Below are 18005 nucleotides of genomic sequence, written 5' to 3'. Positions count from 1 at the left end.
TTTTCAGCCTCCTTAAGATTAGTTTTTATGAACGTAAATTGGAAAATGTAAATCATTTAATGAATTCAAAATAAACTTTAATTTAATTGACTAATAAGTTTGAATCATTGAAACTCATTTAAAAGGAGAATTCTTTCTATTCTCGATAGTCTGGAAAATACAATTTTTTTTTATTAAATCGACCATGTTACCTATTAACCTTTGTCATCATAATCATCATCATCATCATTATCATCATCATCATCATCCATCACCATCTATCATTATCAACCTTCTATATCCGCGTCTGGATGTAGTCCACCTGGAAGGTCGAGACAACGGTTTTGAACTGCTAGCATCTAGCGCGTCTTTCAAATCCTCCCAGTCCCTAGTTGGCTTTTATATTTCAAATTCTAATTGTATACTCCGCGTCACGAAACAAGTCCCGTAGACGCGGCGCTGATGCCTTAAAGGTGCTCATTGACATTTGGTAATGACGGTCTTATTGTCATTTGTTAAGCCATAAAGAAGAATTGAAAGAGGAATTGAATTGAAGGCGCTTTCAATTTTAGTTCAGGTTTTAGCCTCGGGAGTTCTTACGTGGCGCGGATACCACACAGAATGTTATGAATAAAAATAAAACGAATTTATTTATTATTAACGCATAACATTTAATATTTATAGTTCATATTTATAATACATTTCAATATTAGCGTAAGAAGTCATGAGTGTATTCATAATAGTACGTGGTAGTGCTTGATTTTAATTAATTTTATTATTAACATTACAAAATGGGACTTACACACTAGACCCTTAATATTATTTATGTATAATTATTTCGCATTCCTTACACGATACCTTTTTCCTTAATAATATCATAATTAATTAGTCAGTGTGATCATCTATATATATTACACGTTTCATTGAGCTATCATGACTTAAATTTATTACCTACACCGTTTTTATTTAATTAATTAATGTTTAGCATAGTGCTTCACCTTATAGTGCGTTCACCTTAAAATAATGTCATTTTTGGCTATTCACGATTCTCATAATCATTTCGATTGAACAAATTTTATTATACTATACTAATGCTAAATGATTATTTATTCTGAATTATGTTCAAAGAAGTCTGTTACATTTTTTTCGTAACATTACATTGTACCTTACATTAAAATAAGTTTAGGAATTTTTTCGTGTAGATAATATTCTATCTATTATTAATAATTATTTTGTAATATTAATGTGGTGTTCGTTTGCGTGTGCCATTTTCAGCGGTCGCAGTGTTTATGTGGAAATTGTAAATAATTTTTTCCCCGTCATTCAAATTCGTTGGAACCCTCGTAACTTTGATTTTAAGTTTTTGACCAATTATTATCACTATTATCTTATATTTTTACCTGACGTTTCGAAAGTGCTTGTAAATTAGGCCTAGTTGAAATAAATGAATATTTTGACTATTGATGCACTGGAAAAAAATAAGTATATAAAGACAATCGGTAGGTATCTAGCTCTAAAGTAAGCGTACATAATATAGCTGATAAATTATTATATACATATTATTACTGATAATACACGTAAGCCTACCAGAGACTGGAAAATATCTTTTCTCATCACAAAAATATTTTCCAGTAGTGGAAATCGAATCCACGACCTTGTATGCAGAAGGCACGGTCACTATCCACTGCGCGACTCGGCCTACAATAATTGTTATAGATAATTACGTAAATAAACAAAAACATTGACTATAATCAAAAGTTATTTACCTACCTTTAAACCTAGTTATCATACAGTTTGGTTCATTAATGTTTTTATTTTCTTATAAATAATAATATTAAAAAAAACGTATTTTTGTTAAGCCGCAACACGGTTTTTTATTTTTTCCCAGTAGGAATAATTTTAGCTATGCATGAAAAATTTTATTCAAAACACCCTCAAGCTACGCATTTTCCCTATCTGTGAAAATGGGAATCAATAGCATTTACATTTTCCACACACACATGCCGTTACTCGTGACTAGAAAATGTGAAAAGAAAAATTCAAAACCAACGAAAAATTTTCTTTACAACTAGTAGTAGAGGACATTAATAATTACATTAATATTAACAATGTAAGACAAAATTTATGAAACGTACATTAAGTTCTTAATCTAGCAGACATTACAATCGTAGGTATGCATAGACATCGAAAATTTTTGACAAGTTTTTCATATAAGTATCTAAAATCTCAAGTATTTTTAAGTTCTTGCCTCGTGTCAAAATTTTTACATTTAACTTTACCTAAATTCGATGTCATATCTACGATTCAAATCTTTGTTACCTACAAAATTCGCCAATGCGATCGATTCAAATAAAACTCTAAAGGATTTACTAACAATTTAAATATAATTATATATTAGTTGCACGAATATTTTTTTGTTTCTTTCACACAAGAATTTTCCAAACGTAACAATCGAGTCTTCTAAATCACCATTTTTTCGTCGCAACTGCGATTATCCCTCGTAATTTGTGACGACAGTCAGAAAGGAGATAAAATCAGAAAATCAGAAAGGAGATAAGATCATACAATTTTTTAAATCTTCCTGCCTGAGATGCCCATTTCTTACGAACCTGGAGTTTCATACGTGGTAAACAGAATACATTCTACTGTAAATTATTCTCCACCAAAAACATCGACAATTATTTGGTTTTTAAAGGTAAAATCTTATACCAAGACTCGAATGGACGTAAAAGCTACATGTTTAACATTTGGAAAACGCTTGTGTCGAAACAACCGTGTAAAAACAAAAAAGGACAACATCTACACATTTATAAAAGACAAAACAACTTCGTTTGTGCCGATAAAAAACTCAAGGCTAGTGTTGATCACATTAGAATCGTAATAATTCTAGCTGTTCAGAATTATAATGAATTTATTTCATATTAAAATATTATAATGAATTTATTTCATATTAAAATATTGGCAAGATCTCATGTCCATATTTTTACTATGCTTTATTGGTTGAGCAGTTCATTTGCCTGAGTAGTTCATTTACTCAATCAGCTCGTTTACCACCACACTATAATTATATATATATCAGTGACCAGTTGTTTCTTATTGGCACAAATAAAGCACAAAATGTGTTCAATACAACCGACAAAATGCAAACTCCAAACTCGAGGTAAATACAACTACTTTACGAGGTATATACTCTTCCCTATAATACTCTTCCCGTGAACTGTTGGTATAGTAGTCGTAAAACGTGAGCGGATCATTGGAAGGACAACAAGATTAGTACTTATGCAAGTATAGTTTATGGCTGGCTTACAGACTGTGAAAATGCTGCTACAACTCGACTTAGTACGTCAACATATTTTTAGTTTTCGATTAAGTTTAGTTATTAACGAAATAATGTAGTATGTAAAATTAGATACTAAGGTAGATATTTAAACTATTAAGTGGATACAAATTGATAATATTCATAATTTGGAATCTAAAGTAACTATTGATATTACAACACAAAGAAAGATCCTCAAAGTGGAATATCACAAGTATGGATTCTTTAAACAAATCACCTATATAGTCAACACTGTCCTTATCGCTTTTAAATGCAACAATAAAAACTATAGCTTGTTAGTGAATTGGACGTTTTGAAAATATTTCTTCCAGTTTCACAATAACAGTGCTTTTCATTCCGGTCAATAAACTTTGTAACTCGAATTTACTGACAACTGACGTATTAAATTGTGCAGAGTCGGCTTGTATGCGAACCATAAGTCGAGGAGATGGCACTAAATAACCTTACCGCTTGCACTTTATAGCCTCGTAAACAGTCCTCGGGACAGAGCTGGGATCTGTAGCGTTTCAATATGAGATTGTCCACTTTGTTAGCGATGGTTTTCGAGTATCGAAACAGCGGAGCTTCAAATAATATTATTAAGAGTTAATGCTTGTATAATAAACTTTATGCGATTGTAAAACGCTTGCTGTATCATCAAATCTTAGTCACACGACTAAGATATTTTTTTTTTGGTAATAATGACGACAAATCTTCAATTTTTTTAAGCAAACGTTTAAAGAATTATTTTTAAAAATTCTTTATTATATTGTATTTTTTTTTTGATAATGTAACACTCTTAATTTAATTAAATGTCAAATACTTGAAAACCATGGAAGTTTGCTCGGTGCAAATCTGATTCTTAGATTAGTTGTTTTCGAAAATCGCACTTTTGTTATAAATTTGTTTTTAAATATACAATTTGTCGGTCAATTTCACACAACTACAATTCAAAATACTTAAAGAGTCTACAGAGATTTATGATATTAAGAAGTTTAAGAAGTCGCTAAGAAAATATAAGGCACAAAGAAAGTCTTCAAAAAATTAACATTCATGTTGTTTTTATTATTTTCGTAAATTATTTTATAATCTTAACTTGCCACATTAACTAAAAGCATACTATTATTACTTAATAAAAGTACGCGAAATCAATACTACAACACTTATATTCACATAATATTTTTATAACGAAAAACTCAAGAAAATGTACATAAAATAATTAAAATTATAAAAAACAACATTGAAAATAAGTTAGCAACTGAAAGTGTTTTTCAAAATAATGTCACGGTATTTATAATTATAGAAATATCTAATTCAAATATACTAGTGGCAAAGTATAAATCAATTCATAACAGAGAAGCCAAAACAATTAACTTTGTTACTATCATAAATTCAAACTGTCCTATAATAATAATCGATTATGTAGATTTGGCCTATGCAGTAACAAAACAAACAAGCGATATTAATGAAACTTGAACAACAAATATTTGACGATGAGAATTAGTTAAACGAAGTATACACATCGAGTATAATTTATCACTTAAGTGACTTTGCACACGATGACATTTTATCTAGCGGCATTCGATAGTGTCGAACAGGTTTTGACGCATCCGTGACTATCGTATTCAAAAATTTTTGCAAAAGCTAAAAAGCTACTAAAACAGATGCAGTGTGTAGTATGTACGATAAGGAAGAACAGGTGACACAAATAATTTCTTAGTAAAAGTATTCGTTGATATACAAACGGAAATTCTATCCCTTTCTAAACAATCAGAAATTACTCGTGAAGAAACAGGAATCATTCGACAAAATACCTTTCTGCTACTGCTGGGATGAAAAAAATCATCGTGTGCAAGGGCTCTAAATTGTAAATCAAAAAGGTCTTTAAAATTTATTTCTGTATTTACATCTAATCGTGTTGGAAGCTCAACGCAAATTTCATGTGGTTTTTTCTACTTATTTATATACGTATTATGTCTTACAACTTCATAATTTTTATCTTAACTAGAAGTACAGCGAAAAATGAAATGTTAACCTTGTGAAAAATAAGATAATATAGTATTAGTAGAAATCATACAGGTAAGAAGAATTAATTTTGACATATATTATTGTTATCGCTTTATAGTACAAATCATAACATAATTCAGTTCAACTTGGATTTTTGTTTTTAACGCGTAGAAAGTGAAATAAAGAAACAGTTAACTGTTTGAAACTGAGGTTACTCTAATACAAGTAACAAAACAAAAACAAAACATCGAATCTTACGTCACTTTTGGAAGACGTTTGATTAAACATGCAAATATACCTAACTTACGTAGTTATTCATAAGTTTAAAGAGTATATTATTACAATATCTTTATGCGATATTGATAAGATTACAAACGACAAAGGAATAAACGATAGACGTGCAATAAAACATATCTCCAAAAGTGTTATAGAAGAAATTGCTATACGAAATTCTAGATTTCGATGAACCTAATTATAAAGCGTTACGGATTATCTGTCAACCATTCAAAAAACTTAGACTTAAAATTACGTGTACAATGAATGGCGTTCAAAACAACGAATTAAAGTGACCTAAAACAAGTGATTCAGAATTATTGCTGAATGATATAGTCCTTATGAATAAATAAAATGTACCATTTAATACATCTACGACATACATCCACTACTCATCTAATTTTAGCACTAAAGGTACTGTGAAAGGAACGTAGAAAAATAACTTTAATATTATTTTTAATTTCTATGTTGATCAGCTATATTTACATGTCAACATTTCGGTTAAGTTGATTCTTAAAATTACTGACAGCCATGTGATAGCTGACTATGAGCTCGTAGCCCCATCACCCGATGCAGACAAATAAGCTGTTTAAGGTATATCAAAGCAACAAATAAAAATAAGATAATGTTGTCGTATTAACAATATATCCAATGATTCGCGTATGATTACTTTTGAATGACAAACAACAATTTTTCATTATTCCTACTTCCTAGCAATCGTACCTTGAAATAAAGTGGGCAATAACTTCACAAAAATTTACAACGATTCAATTAAAACTTAATGTTAAAGATAGATGTAATAAAAAATCTATAAAAGTCAAATAATTAATGGAATAACTAACTTTAATGCTTAATCATAGTTAAAAAGTCATTAATCTATACATTGTACAACAGAATATAATTGCGGTTAAAGATACAGACGAAGATACTGTTCCAAATCATTGGATCGTTTCGAAACACCAATTTGTGTTCTTTGCACTTAATGACATGACTGGATAATTTAAATATCATTGCACGAACAAATTAAGTGTTTAATTTCAATTAGAATTGACACGTTTAAAACTAAAACATGGAACAACAAATTTGTCAACCATCGCGCTTTCGGACTGACTCATTCGTCGACTAACTCTAATAAACATTGAGAAGCTAAAACACCACTTATATTCAATATACTTATTGATATATAACTTATTGACGAAGTGACACTCTAGCGTTATTTATTGTTAAATTTAAACTTTTTCTTTTGTTGTTAAATTTATTATTTACCTATCTACCATTCTCAGATACACGACAAAACTACTCTCGTTTACCCGTTTATCACCCGAAACATGCATATTATACAGACGTAATATTTTACAATAACGACTTCCTTCCAACAACCTAATGAGATCAAACGTAACAGGGAACAAAGAAGGATAAACTTACAAACATGTCTTTCAGACGACGATAACGAGGGTACAACCGAGATTTACGAATCACAGAAATTATTCAAGTAGAATATTCATGAGCTTATTAACTGGATGTAACCCGAAGATGACAAAATTGAAGACATAATCGAAAGCCTTACCGTAATCGATACTCCATTCGTACTATAGATTTAGGATTATTAATCGTTGTATCGGCTTAGCTCATCCAGTTTCAACAAATCTAATGGCCTACACTAGGTAATTTACATTCACATTATTTCAGTACGAAATACGACATCTTTTCAAATTTTCCCAAGATTAATTGCAAAACAATTTAAACGTGGTACTTACGAGTATTACGCCTTTAAATCACTCTCCAACTTCAATTACACGCTCTCTTTGACACAAAGTATTTACAATGTTCTTTTCATTAGCTTTGACTAAATTTCAATCGACTATCATTTATTACGAATACATTTAATCACGATAACACTCGCTCCTAATCGTATTAGCCTAAGGTGTTTTATAGAAAATCTATCTATTATTATTATTATTATTATTTGCAGACATATAAAAATAACAACAGACTGTTTATTTTCTAGCAAATATCTACAATAAAAGTCAGAAAATCACGAAATAGTGAGGGAAGCCTGTGGACTTAACTAATCTTCACTTTAATCGATTAATATTACTAATTTGGTGTGTATTTCGGTGCGTGCAATAGCACATTCCTACTCTCAATTTTACTGACGTGATTTTTTAACCTTATTAGAAAATTAATAAAGTAAGTTGAACAATTCCATCCAAAAATTCCATTGAAGATAAAACTGGCGTGATTTATGCCAAAGGTACAACTTTAGCGGTCACTGCGTACGAGGCAAAGTTTGATTTTATAGAAGTTTGCAAATATGTGCTCGAAAAAATTTAGAACGTCACATTAACGAAAGCTAAATACGATATTTCAAATTTGAAGCTTTTTAATACACGATTTTTCATTACTAGATCATAAATACGAGGGATTTTTTTATACTATAAGCAAAAAAACATCTATTCTGTTTTGAAATGGGAAATAAAGTCAAATAGAAGTAAATTTCTTCACATATGACAAAATATTTAGTAGATAGAGACATAGTTTTTAATATTTAGTTATAAATTCAATAGTTAGTAAAAAAACTAGTAATGATTCAAGCAGGTCATAAGAAACGAAATACAATTCCAACAACAAACATAGACACCAACTTCTATAAAGTCAATATTTCCAGGATAGCGCAAGATAATCAGCCAATTTGTTTTGGGCGAGATCCTATTCGTCACGGCTCTCATGGCGTTACAACACGACGTACAATACTCTCGATTATATTAAGATTTAAAACACTCTGCTAACTTACAAAGTGACTCTGACTTCTCTTATGATTGAGCTAATATTTATACTTTCAACCTTTAGCGAGCATCCGAGGGCTACTGAGAGCGCCTTCTGTATCATCACGTACAACTAACGCATATTAACGTATTCTCTACTCTACTCTCGCCGTATGTATTGTATTTATTGGCACAAACATCTATACACATTCAATAACACTTATATATATTGAGACGAAACACACAAAACAGTTTGAACTATTTCACTATAACCATCCCTGTTTTCCTAACTTCTCGCTGTTGTTTTTTTATTTTTTAATAATTAAAATATCCATAATACCTATCAGATTTAACTAGGTATTAACTAATCATTTTCATGAGTTTACTTTGACATATTAGATACGCGGCTCGATTTTTTTTTATTACGACGAAGGCTACGTTACCCTACGTAATGGGTCGATGTGATCACAATTAATATGTTTAATATGAGTTAAGATAAATGTTGGAAATTATTTTGAAAATACGACCCTAACAACCTATCTAAGTTATGAATGTGAGAAGGTACCAACGCGAACCAAAGAAAACAGCATTTTTGTGATATACAAATAATTGTAAAAAGTTCAAAGATTGCCATTCCGTGACTAGTCAATCCTCAAGTCTATTTGTTAAAGATAGAAAGAAAGAAGAAAAATATTTGTTTCAAAAATCGTGCCAAACTTAACCCCCTAACACTATTGTAGTGCTTGATACTAAAACCAACAAACAAACTTGTTGGAAACAATTAATGGTAGTTTTTTTGTCCGGTACTCGTAATAAAATTTTTAGTCAACTGTGAGAATTATAATTTAAAATAGTCATAACCTTAATTACTGCAAAAAAGTGAACAATCGCTTCTTGGTAACCAATGTCTTTCATATACGTTTGTGTTGTATCATGTACTAAAAGAAATAAACTATCTTCTTAGTTCTTAAAAAATGCTTACCTGTCTTGGTCTTGCATTAGAACACAGCATGTAATTATTAATTTTCTTTGAATCTGATCTGAGGATTGGCTAATCAAATATGATGGGATTGGAAACTAAGTTTCAGATTTTGCCAGAACAAAGATACAATCGAATGGTGTAACTACATAAAGCGGTAAGTTTGCGGCAAAACACAGCATTTCAAGAAGGGAATATCTACTGCACTCTTAATAAGACATTATTAGACCGGTCGTCCATTTGACTCCTAAATGGACGACCGGTCGCATCGTATCCGTTACGTGACATGTAAAAAAATATAAAGTAAACCCACTAAGGGCAATAGGTGAGCACAGCTCCATCTATCATGCTCCGCGCGATAGAGGAATATAAAGATTTTTTAAATGGCTCACAACGGTAGATTAAAACCGCATTCCCTGACTGTCGGCTTCTTCAACGCAGACAGGCTCACCGACAAAATACTCGCGGTACGCAAATGGTATATCTCCCCGTCCAATATCGACCACGGTCGCCAATGCCAAAGATAAGCCTCTACGCAGGAGACTTTTAGTTAACACAGTGTCATAGAAAATAACACTCTCCTAATCCTTGCTGTTTCATACTTAGATAATGCTTAGGCTGATACACTTTTCAAGATACTCTCAGTACGTACCAGGAGTTGTCTGTGTTTATTTGTCTTTTTCTCTTTTTATAATACGAAATTTGCGACGATATAATAAAGAAAATGAAACAGGTACCTAATACATGGAGTTAGCGCGGTAGAGGTTCTTTAATCACTTAATCACACTGAAGCTAACCGCGCGATTGCCGCTTTATGTGTATACACACCTTAAAACAAATGACTGCTACCTAAACGTTACTTATAATGACCAACCTCAATATATTTTTTTATCATCTACGTCGAGTGAATAAGTGCCGTTAAGTGAGATAAAGACTTTACAATAAGTGGAGTAGTGAGAATAAAATCAAGGGAAGATACTTTTGTGTACTAATATTACCCTGTACTCTAGGATTAATGGGATACGGTACTTTGGTATTGAATAACTAATAGATAATCTAGCGAATTGCAGACGTATTATTACAATTTTCAGTCATTGCTTTCGTAGGATAAGCATTTGGAGATGTCAGATTATAAACAAGCGCATTTAAAATAATTAACCTTTAACGACAGCTTACAAATTAACAATAGTTATTTTTTTGGCCTCTGAAACTATTAATTATTCAGTTTGCGGTTACTTGGCACCTTTAATAAAATTTCAATACATTTGCCCGTAAAATGGCTTGTGACACAATATTCGTTTTTAATTAATTATAATATTATGGTTTCGTGAAAATATTACCGTGTAGTCTCCGCAGACGAACCAAAGTCACTAACATAGCTCAGCGAGTCGCGAAGCTGAAGTGGCAATGGGCAGGCAGTTTGAAGAGCCGATGGACGTAGGAGTCCCAAGGTGCTGGAATGGCGACCACGCATCGGAAAGCGCCCCACTAGGACCCCTACTAAGACCGAGGATATCAAGCGGATTGCAGGAAACCGCTGGATGCTGGTGGCTCAATACCATTATGCTAGGAGGTCCATGCAAGAGGCCTATGTCCAGCAGTGGACGTCCATCGGCTGATAATGATGATGATGATGAGTCTCTGCTTACAAAAACCGTGCGGTAATATTTTTAACGCGCAATCAGCTTACAAAGACTGAGCGTTTTCAGTCAGTCCCTAGTAGTAAGGGGATAGTTTTGGGTGGCCTTTATTTACAAATGTATTGAAAACCCTATGAAACACGCGCCTATTGGTAATTATCTTCGTGGCGTATAAGCCCTTACCTACGGCTTGGGCGACAAAATCCCACGATTTTAACAGCCAATATTGTGCGCGTGTATCACAAATGACTATAATTAAATAAGTTATCAAACTATCTAATAATATCGAATTTTATAAAAATTTTAATTACAATTGGCAGTCAATTGTGTTTTTATAAATATATCTAATAAAAACCATATAATATTATTATTATCACCGTTTTAACGTGACATTATAACTATGTTGGCATACTTTTTATTACAACGGGTATCATCGACCACCATAACTCATGGTGTTGCCTTATCTATTATATTATCTACAGTCCCTTACTATAGTAAACCTACGTGGGAGTTACGATTACTCGATTACGTCAATGAATCGATATTGTCCTTATGATTTTTACGCGAGTACGTGGTTTATAAAATACTAAATGTATATTTCATATTTCATTAATCGACCAGTTATGCTAAATTACATCATCTACTATGTCCAACTCACATTGAGGACGTTTTGAAGAAACTGCAGTAATTTTCGATTAATATTAATATTACGTTGAGTGTACCTCATTACAATTTATCTAATAATAACCGTGAATTGAGCTCGATTTATACGAATTAAGTCCTATATTATGGTAAGTAAACTTGTAAACATCCATTCCACATAATAAAGGTACGCGTCGACTGGCGCATAATAACACGACGGACGCAAAATACGTACGTCGCAGTGTCCCAAAATGGACGCAACGGAATTCACATCTCGGTGATCATTGAATAAACAGAAACATAAAACAATACTTTGCAGAAGTTCATAATAAGATAAGGAAGGACAAGTTATAAATCTAATTTGCTACTATCCGTGAAAAATCGATGATCCCATGCGACAATATCAACCACATCCGACAGAAAGCCCTCTACGCATGTTTTACTCCAAATCCGGAGCATCCTCAGGAGAATTTGACTGTTGCATATGAACGTCATAGTGTCAACATCTTCTGCCGACGCTTCGAATTAAATAATCATAATAATTACTAATCTCGGTGAACCTTTCTATATCTATCCACTGAGATAACATTGGCATAAATTCACAATTACCAGAGTCGTATTAAATACCTAAGTTTGTTGCTTGCTCAAAAGTGCTACTGGAGGATTGAAGTTTCCTATGATATTGATAAAAAATATTGTAACGAGGATTCGCTTGACCGGTTGGACTCGATCTTTATTTAATAATTTGTCTTAACGAAAACAAATTTGGATCATACCTAAGCATGGATGATGCCGAGCTGGAAATATGGAAGCAATGCTTTATGATATTCATAGAAAGTAAATAGATAACCGTTGCGTCCGGCGTGTCCTTTGGAAACTCTGTGAGCCGGTCGACGCTTACCCTAATATGTTACAAAACCGATACCACAAATAAAATCATACCTCTTAAAAAACTATACAATGTTTGTGCGCTCATACTAATTAACCTTTTTTGATTAAGAAATAATGTAATTAAGAAATTAAAAAAAAATACAATGTTACGCTTAAAAAGTATAGTATATACGGCGATTCGAATATAAAAATATTGACGGCGGATTCGACGTCAATACAAAACGGCCACGACCTTGAGGTTCCTTTGTTTTTGATTCGACTAACGACGGACACAGTCTCGCGAATGAGTCTATCTATATAAAAAGACGGTTTTTGACACGCCGGGCGTAAAACGTCCCATGACGCGTCGAACGTTTGGCACCACACTGAGCACAAGACAAGTTCTCGCCTCACAGATTCCCATCTGGGAGCTTTACATCGATCATCCGTGCCACCACATCACGATCAGCTCCCAGAACGTCTTCGGCGGCGAGTGGCCGAAGACGTAAGACGAATTTCAGAGACCCGGGTCGCCTTCCGAGCCCATTTTGAGCAACTCCAACTTCTTCTTGGCAATCTTCGAGTAGAGGATGTCTATAGGCTTCGCGTGGTCGTAGAAAGTCGGCGCTCTAAATATTATTAGTGCCGTGCCCAGGACACAAGCTATCGTGAACGCGAACAGGAAGATCCTATCCAGGACCATCGCCACGTACTTCCAGTCGTCCTCAACCTGACAAATGAAATAAAAAATTAAAGGCAAGCTCATTGGTATACATAAATTTGAATGGTACACAACAACTCACACTCTCAAACTTATCCTTATTTTTAACATGCTGCGCTATAAACCTGGAACCTTCTATAGTCTTCTCCATCTCTCTGACATAAGGTTTCTCTAGAGACGGACTGCAATCGTCGAGGTCTAAGCGGCAGGGGGATCCTGGGGGTGGGGAGAATAGTTCATCGTCACCGCCTGGGGGTGGAGGTGGCGAAGGAGGCATTCCTGGCAGTTCGTATTCTTCACAGGCCCATTCCTTGAACTTTCCATCCATGTCATCACCGCTGAAGACATCAGTCAGTACCTAAAATATTTACTAAGGTTAACCACTATTTAGTATAAACTCTAAAAATTAATGCCAGAGAAGATAGGTAAAACTAAAAATTCAACTATCAAACAGTCATCATTATTTAACAGCCATTTTTTTTATGGGAGAGAGTATGAAACCAACCACGCCGCTCCAATGCGTATTGGTAGGCTAATGTTACATAATAAGGTTTGATTCTTTAACGATTAATAATGGCTGCTAATGATATTGCCCATATTGCATCGGCAGCTTACATACTGTCCCAGGCACGGGAGTGTGATATCTCAACAACGGGCTGAGACTTTTTTGTGAAAATCTCTCCTTGGAAGAAAAATAACCTCAATATTTTTTCGATCCAGAGCTTGAAACCAAGACCTCGTGATCCGCAACCGCAAATGCTTATAACTACACCAAGGAGGCAAATGTAAAGCAGCATCAAACAGTACAAGTGGGGAATCGTGAAATACTTCGAGATTAAAACGTCAGTTCTCGTTCAGGGGGATCCAAGTATCGACGAAGCTTAAGCCGGCGCACAATTAGGCGGGAGAGGTTTCGGTTTCATGCCGCGTCTGCCGTCTCGTATATCGCGATCCGTCCGCAGCCACCAGAGGAACATAAATAACAGAGGCCGCGAGCGCTCGTTAAGCCCTCCGGCATTGAGTAATAAAGGAAAATCGAAATGGAATGAAATTGGCCTGGAAGCGATATCTTCTCGAAACACACGAAATACAATGGATTTAGAATACCGTGGAAGGGAGCCTTTCCCAGAAGTCTTAGGACAGAGGACAATTAAAACGATTACTGTTAAGGGCGTCTGTAATAGAGTTTTGCTTGTTGAGACTGTTTGGATGGAAAATATTTTAAAAGAGAAAAATCTCAATGAGAAAAAATACTGTGTTTGTTTTATCGTTTTCAAAAGGATTCTCTTACGCAAAACTTCATTTGTAAGAGCTTTTATAAATTTAATTAAACGCTTTTATACAACGGAATTCACTTGCAACAGTTTTTTTGTACGATAAATTATTCAAGGAGCAAGGATTTTTCATCTGACTTTAAATAGTTTTCAACATTTGTTGGCGAACAAGTTTTTATTTGAGTTACCCTTTAATTGAATTTCAGTTCTTACCTCAGTCGGTTTATCGTTTTCATCATCGTCAGGCGGCTTTTCCGGCCTCTGTATACATAATATTCTGGGTAAAAAATCTATAAAGACTTTCCGCACCCACGGCGCCATATGGTGGGTAACTGGGGATCTAAAATTTACGTTTAGCACCACAATAGTGACTACGACTGACAGTGTTACTAGCATCATGGTAAATAATAAATATTTTCCTAGTAAAGGTACTGTTAGTGAAGTGGGGGGAATGATTTCTGCTAACAACAGGAAGAACACGGTCAGCGAGAGCAAAATGGAGATACACAGAGAGATCTTCTCTCCTGAATCTGACGGGAGGTAGAACACTAAAACTGATAGGAAAGATATTCCAACGCAAGGGATGATGAGGTTGACCGTGTAGAAGAGAGTTTTTCTCCTCAGGGTGAGGTTGAAAATAATATCAGGATAAGGTTCTTCGCAGCAAGAGTAGAATTTCTCGTTCCTCGTGGCCGGTACTCGCATGATGTCCCACTCGACGGAAATGTAGTACTCCGACAGATCGATGCCCATCCCTATGTGATCCGAGTCCGGTGTCTGCTTTAAGTGCCTCAAATCCACCTAAAAATAAATTAATGAATTAGCAACAATAGTAATAATAAACAATGAAAATTTAAGAATGCAGTCAGCACTGCCTTCTTAACATGACAGGATAATATAAAATGTAAAACTCAAATAGTTGCGTTTCTTTTTTTGAAACTAACTGCTGAATTTCTTGTTGATACTTCTCGGTAGATTTCTCTTCATTAAAATTTAAAAAAAAAATCAACTTTAGATGGTATTTGACATTTTATGAATGTGCTTATCTAAATAGTTTTACTCGTTCATTTCAATATTTATTCCTTACTCTCGTTATCATTATAAAACAATGAATCCCTATTATTCTAGTCCGAAACGATTGCCGACCCTTCTTAAAAGAACCTGCCTTCTGAATTGGTGGTAGAGTTTTAATAGTCAAACTTAATGATTCAAAAGTGCTCGTAAACTAAGCCTATTTAAAATGACGAGTTTTGATTTTTTTGTCCTTAGAACATCATTGCTGTACTATCAGGCATGATTGCAGTCATGCGTTTGCCTTATACAATATAAAAAAAACTTAAACTCTTCTTTCTTCAAAGTTTGACTAATTTCGAATCAAATTGTCAGGCATTTAGTTCCTACGATGTATTCTTGCTATTACATCTGTAAAAATACGTCACCGTGCTCCAAGTAACAACAAAGGGCACAACAACAAAACAAAAACAACAACAAAAAGCAAAATATCATAATAATCCTCCGCTTCACAAACACAAAGACGATATAAGCCTTAGACACGAGCCGTCGATTTATTTATGAGAAAGGAACCGACCAGATTTATTGGCTTCCCTATTTTGATATAGATAGATGCTCCGTCTTTCAGAAGCCTATCTCTAAACTGCGCCCCGAAGTTTTTATAACCCCCGCCTTTCATTGGCAAGCATATCTCATAGACTCTGTTATTTATCGGATGGCAATATACAATGTTTCTTTTGACATTGCATCAGAAAATGTAAGTGGATTTTGGGATACGGCAGTCGATTTTTTTATTGAAACTACAAACATGCAAACTTAAATTTGATATTTAGTAGATAGACATTATAGAAGAAATATTGATCAGTAATACTTCATATCCACTGGACTATCTCTGGCTATATAGCCAGAGATAGTCCAGTGGATATGACCTCTGCCTCTGATTCCGGAGGGTGTTGGTTCGTATCCGGTCCGCGATATGTACCTCCAACTTTCCAGTTGTGTGCATTTTAAGAAATTAAATACCACGCGTCTCAAACGGTGAATGAAAACATCGTGAGAAAACCTATACCAGAGAATTTACTTAATTCTCTGCGTGTGTGAAGTCTGCCAATCCACATTGGGCCACCGTGGTGGACTATTGGCCTAACCCCTCTCATTCTGAGAGGATACTCGAGCTCAGCAGTGAGCCAAATATGAGTTGATAACGACGTATAGTTTATATCTCACTAACATCTTTTACGAGTAGTTAGACATTCGTAGAGTTTGTTTTGTTTAATGATAAAATAAACACATGTACTTGTTTCAATATATTATATTAATATATCCAAATTTTCTAGACTCTAGGCTAACTAGATTAATTTTTTTTTAATTTTTATCTATCACACAATCATGACGTAATGTTAATTTTGTTCTCCGTAACTGAAAAACAGATTATATGACGACTTTACATTATACCATATTTTGATTTAGTTAGTAGATATTTTAAATGCACAAACTATTTCTTTTTTATTTATTTACCTTCTATAATCCTATAGATTTATAAACCTTTTTAATTATTTATTTCACTAATTCTGCATTTTTAGTATTTTTTTTCGTATTTATTGTACCTATGTACAATAAAGTGTAGTTTCTTTCTTTCTATTTTAAATGTGATCAATATTCTCGATCCCCTCAAATTAGTCGGATATAATCCAATATCGGATTATTTTCGTCCTAATAGGTACATCAAAAACCTAGCCAGCAAAGTACCGGTACAGGTAGGTTTCGGATAGAGGCATCAAGGCTTACATCACGTGAACAAATCCGCTTGCGATATAGATTACAAAAGCAAACAAAATAAAATGCGCCAGTATTATTGTATCAGATCAATCACTTTGCAAGAATGGAACGAGCATTTTTTACCAATTGCTTTATCCCATTTGAATCCGTGTTATCTTTTAGTAGTAAATTGAATTAATATTTTTTTTACGTCCAACCAAACTCGTGATAGAATTAAAAGTTTATGCATAGAATAAAATGGTAAAATTTTATAACATTTGGACGCAAAATTTATTAGAATTTGAAACACGAAAACAATAATTGTAAAATGCTTACAATTTGAATAGATAAATATTGTCAAAGAGTTAGGGAAAGTATTACCACTATGCTTAATCCTACCACAAACCAGAATTAATGTATTCCAATTTAAACGGCTTAAAGTTGCTGGTGTTACTACATAAACGGCCACCTACGCAAGCTTCACCTATCATCATGTAGGCGTGGTCGATCAATTACAACTATAATAACTTTAAATGGTTTAAAAAAAACTTTTAGCACGCACTAAAAATAACAGTTTTTTTTTTATATTCTACAAGTTAGCCCTTGACTACAATCTAACCTGATGTTAAGTGAGAGCGCAATCTAAGATGGAAGCAGGCTAACTTGTTAGGAGTAGGATGAAATCCACACTCCTTTCGGTGTCTACACGACACCGTACGTCATCAACCCATATTCGGCTCACTGCTGAGCTCGAGTCTCCTCTCAGAATG

The 18005-nt window shown here is 33.7% G+C and overlaps 1 protein-coding gene across 1 annotated transcript in view; it reads right to left on the bottom strand.

Moving 5' to 3' along the window:
* Positions 1-12385: 12385 nt before the first annotated feature.
* LOC112044666 (acetylcholine receptor subunit alpha-like 1) overlaps positions 12386-18005 on the bottom strand; it is a 252186-nt gene continuing 246566 nt past the window's right edge. The window contains exons 6-8 of the mRNA XM_024080583.2: positions 14680-15267; positions 13275-13550; positions 12386-13201 (exon numbers count right to left, since the gene is read on the bottom strand). Of these exons, the coding sequence (XP_023936351.1) occupies positions 12989-13201; positions 13275-13550; positions 14680-15267 (1077 nt within the window). The 3' untranslated portion in view covers positions 12386-12988. The remainder of the gene's footprint in view (positions 13202-13274; positions 13551-14679; positions 15268-18005) is intronic.

The sequence above is a fragment of the Bicyclus anynana genome, chromosome 17 (assembly GCF_947172395.1).
Source record: "Bicyclus anynana chromosome 17, ilBicAnyn1.1, whole genome shotgun sequence".
NCBI lineage: Eukaryota > Metazoa > Arthropoda > Insecta > Lepidoptera > Nymphalidae > Bicyclus > Bicyclus anynana.
The sequence above is the reverse complement of the archived record's forward strand: the minus strand, read 5'-3'. Positions and strand labels throughout refer to the sequence as shown.